At 36.8% G+C, this 2,580-nt stretch overlaps 1 protein-coding gene across 1 annotated transcript; it reads left to right on the plus strand.

Annotated features, from left to right (window-relative positions):
• Nucleotides 1-1,120: 1,120 nt before the first annotated feature.
• On the plus strand, nt 1,121-2,559 carry LOC118732424 (piggyBac transposable element-derived protein 3-like; the record flags this gene model as incomplete). The annotated part of the gene is made up of 2 exons (XM_036461558.1): nt 1,121-1,394; nt 1,708-2,559. Coding segments are annotated over 2 exons (1,126 nt in total), but the record flags the coding sequence as incomplete, so codon positions are not given.
• Nucleotides 2,560-2,580: the final 21 nt, after the last annotated feature.

Here is a 2,580-nt window from a genome sequence, read left to right on the forward strand (position 1 = left end):
AAACAAGCTAACTGGGAGCGCTTCGCAACATCATAAAAATTTGAAAACGGCATATGTATCTGATAAAAAATTACTTTTTTAACTGAATTTATAATATAATTTGATTTTTTAATTGACCACATTTCTTCCTGATTTTATTCATCATATACATTCGGAATCACTACCAGTGTTTGATAAAAATCCCCGGCAAAAAAACGTACGCCATTCTGAAGCAAAAGCAATTATCTCGCTATTTCTAAATTTCTATAGCTCCAAGAAATTTTTTTAGATACATACATAAATAATTTCTCGAAACTATCATACGGTTTCTTCAGAATTCTCTATCACAGCTCCTCCTACAGGGCAACTTTTATAAATAAAATGCTCTTTTTTTACGTAACTATTACAGTATATTTTGCTTTGCTGCCTTTATGCTTAAGTGCATATTTAAGATACCTACCCTAAAATGCGCACTAGCGGCATTATTTTTAACATTTATAAGGAAACTCCTCCGATAGATGCATTCAACATACCTGCACATTGGCGATACCTGCCTTAAAAATTGTGTAACTATTATTAACTATCAAAGAAAGTATTAGGTTTACCTGCACTGGCCCTAATTACCTAATTTTACAAGCTTTTATTTATTTTTCTCATCTCGCAGAACAACGAAAATGGCTATCAATTAACCCATTCAGGACCAATGTGACGTAGACATCACGACAGCATAGCCCTTCTTTATTGGGCGTAAAAAAAAAATTGGCTTATGCAAATTTAATTTAAAATCCAACATAATCTCCTCTGAAGCGGTACGATCAAGATTGCGTCAGTTGCAGTTAAGTTTTGCTTGTGAATAGACGCGTTGGTGTTAGTTTGGTTTTATGTGTAAATTGAAAACAAGAAAAATGGCGAGAAGGACAAAGGCCAAAAAGTAAGTATATATATTTTTTTTAATTGCGTGCGACTAAAAACAAAAATGTATGTAGTATTACTAAAAAATATCTGTAGTCAAATAGTTGGAAATAAAAATTTATAAGTTATTGTGTTTTAATAGTGTCTGATTAGGTTTTTTATTGCTGTGACGTACACGTTACGTTGGTCCAAATACCGTGGTAGTATATTGATTTGTTTATATTATTAGATACTTCAAAAATACGGATGAAATGCTAGATTACCTAGAGAGTTTACAAAGTGATGACGAAGATATTGATAAAGTGTACCTAGAGCCACCGGATGAAGGTCAGGTATCCGATGAAGATTCAGGTGAAGAAGACTGCGGCGGCACCATCGAAAATTTAAGCAAGAAGCAGTTGCAAGCGCCATGTGAATTAGTGTGTAATACCAACGACGACGACATATCTGTAGATGATGCACTGAATAACACGGATGACGATATTGCCGATTTAATTGAAGATGTTCTTCAAAATTCTTTTCAAAACATCAGAACAAATCAGAACAGAAATTCTGGAGGAAGAATCAACTACGCGTACGTCTAACAAAACGCCTGATAAGATTTCAGTACGTAGTAGCAACAGAAAGAGACAAAATACTTCGAAACGAAGCGGTCCTCGAGCGAAAATACAAAAAGTGCGGGCACCACAGTTAACTTGGGTTGATAGTATCGCTGGTAAATCAAAACCTTTTTTCCCTGAGCCAAATTACACAGATTGTTCCGGGCTTTTGCCACATCAGCAATTTGAAAAATTTATTCATGATGAGGTCCTACAGATGTTATGTGATGAATCCAATGCTTACGCAGTTCAAGTAGAAGGTCAAAATCCCAACATTACCATAAACGAGATGAAGGTGTTTATTGGTATAATGATTGTCACTGGGTACACATCTCGACCGAAAAAAAGAGACTACTGGTGCGAAGATTCAGATATGCTGTGCTCCATGGTTAGCGAAAGCATGCGACGTAATAGGTTCGAGATAATTTTTCGTTATATGCACTTCAAAGATAACAGCTTGGAAGATCGGGAGGACAAAATTTGGAAAATCCGTCCAATTACTGATGCAGTGAAAAAGCAATGCCTCACACATTTTCATCCTGAACAACATCTATCTTACGATGAGTCTATGGTGGAGTATTACGGTCGACACGGTTGTAAGCAGTTTATTAGGGGGAAACCGTTGCGTTTTGGATACAAAATGTGGTGCCTCAATACGCCCCAAGGATACCTTGTAAATTTTGAGATGTACCAAGGCATTAATCCACGTATACCAGAAGAGTATCCAAAAGTGTACGGAAAGAACCCTGCGCCATTGTTTTCCATGCTTGATGATCTAGATGACGATAAAAGGCAACTAGCATATTGCATATATTTTGATAACTTGTTCACTTCAGTTTCTGTTCTGCTCGGTTTGAAAGAGCGGGGCTACCATGGCACTGGAACAATGCGAGAAATCATGATTCCTAGGCCTTGCCCTTTGCCTGATAAAAAGGCTCTCAAAAAGAAACAACGTGGACACATAGAGAGCATAAAACTGGACGGTGCAGAAATATTCATAACCAAATGGACTGACAACTCTGTTGTTACTGTAGCTTCAACGATTTACGGAAAAAATCCTGTGTCCAAGGTCGGTCGATATTTTCGAGAA

The sequence above is a fragment of the Rhagoletis pomonella genome, unplaced genomic scaffold, assembly GCF_013731165.1.
Source record: "Rhagoletis pomonella isolate Grant_MI unplaced genomic scaffold, Rhpom_1.0 Rhpom_scaffold_19993, whole genome shotgun sequence".
Lineage (NCBI taxonomy): Eukaryota > Metazoa > Arthropoda > Insecta > Diptera > Tephritidae > Rhagoletis > Rhagoletis pomonella.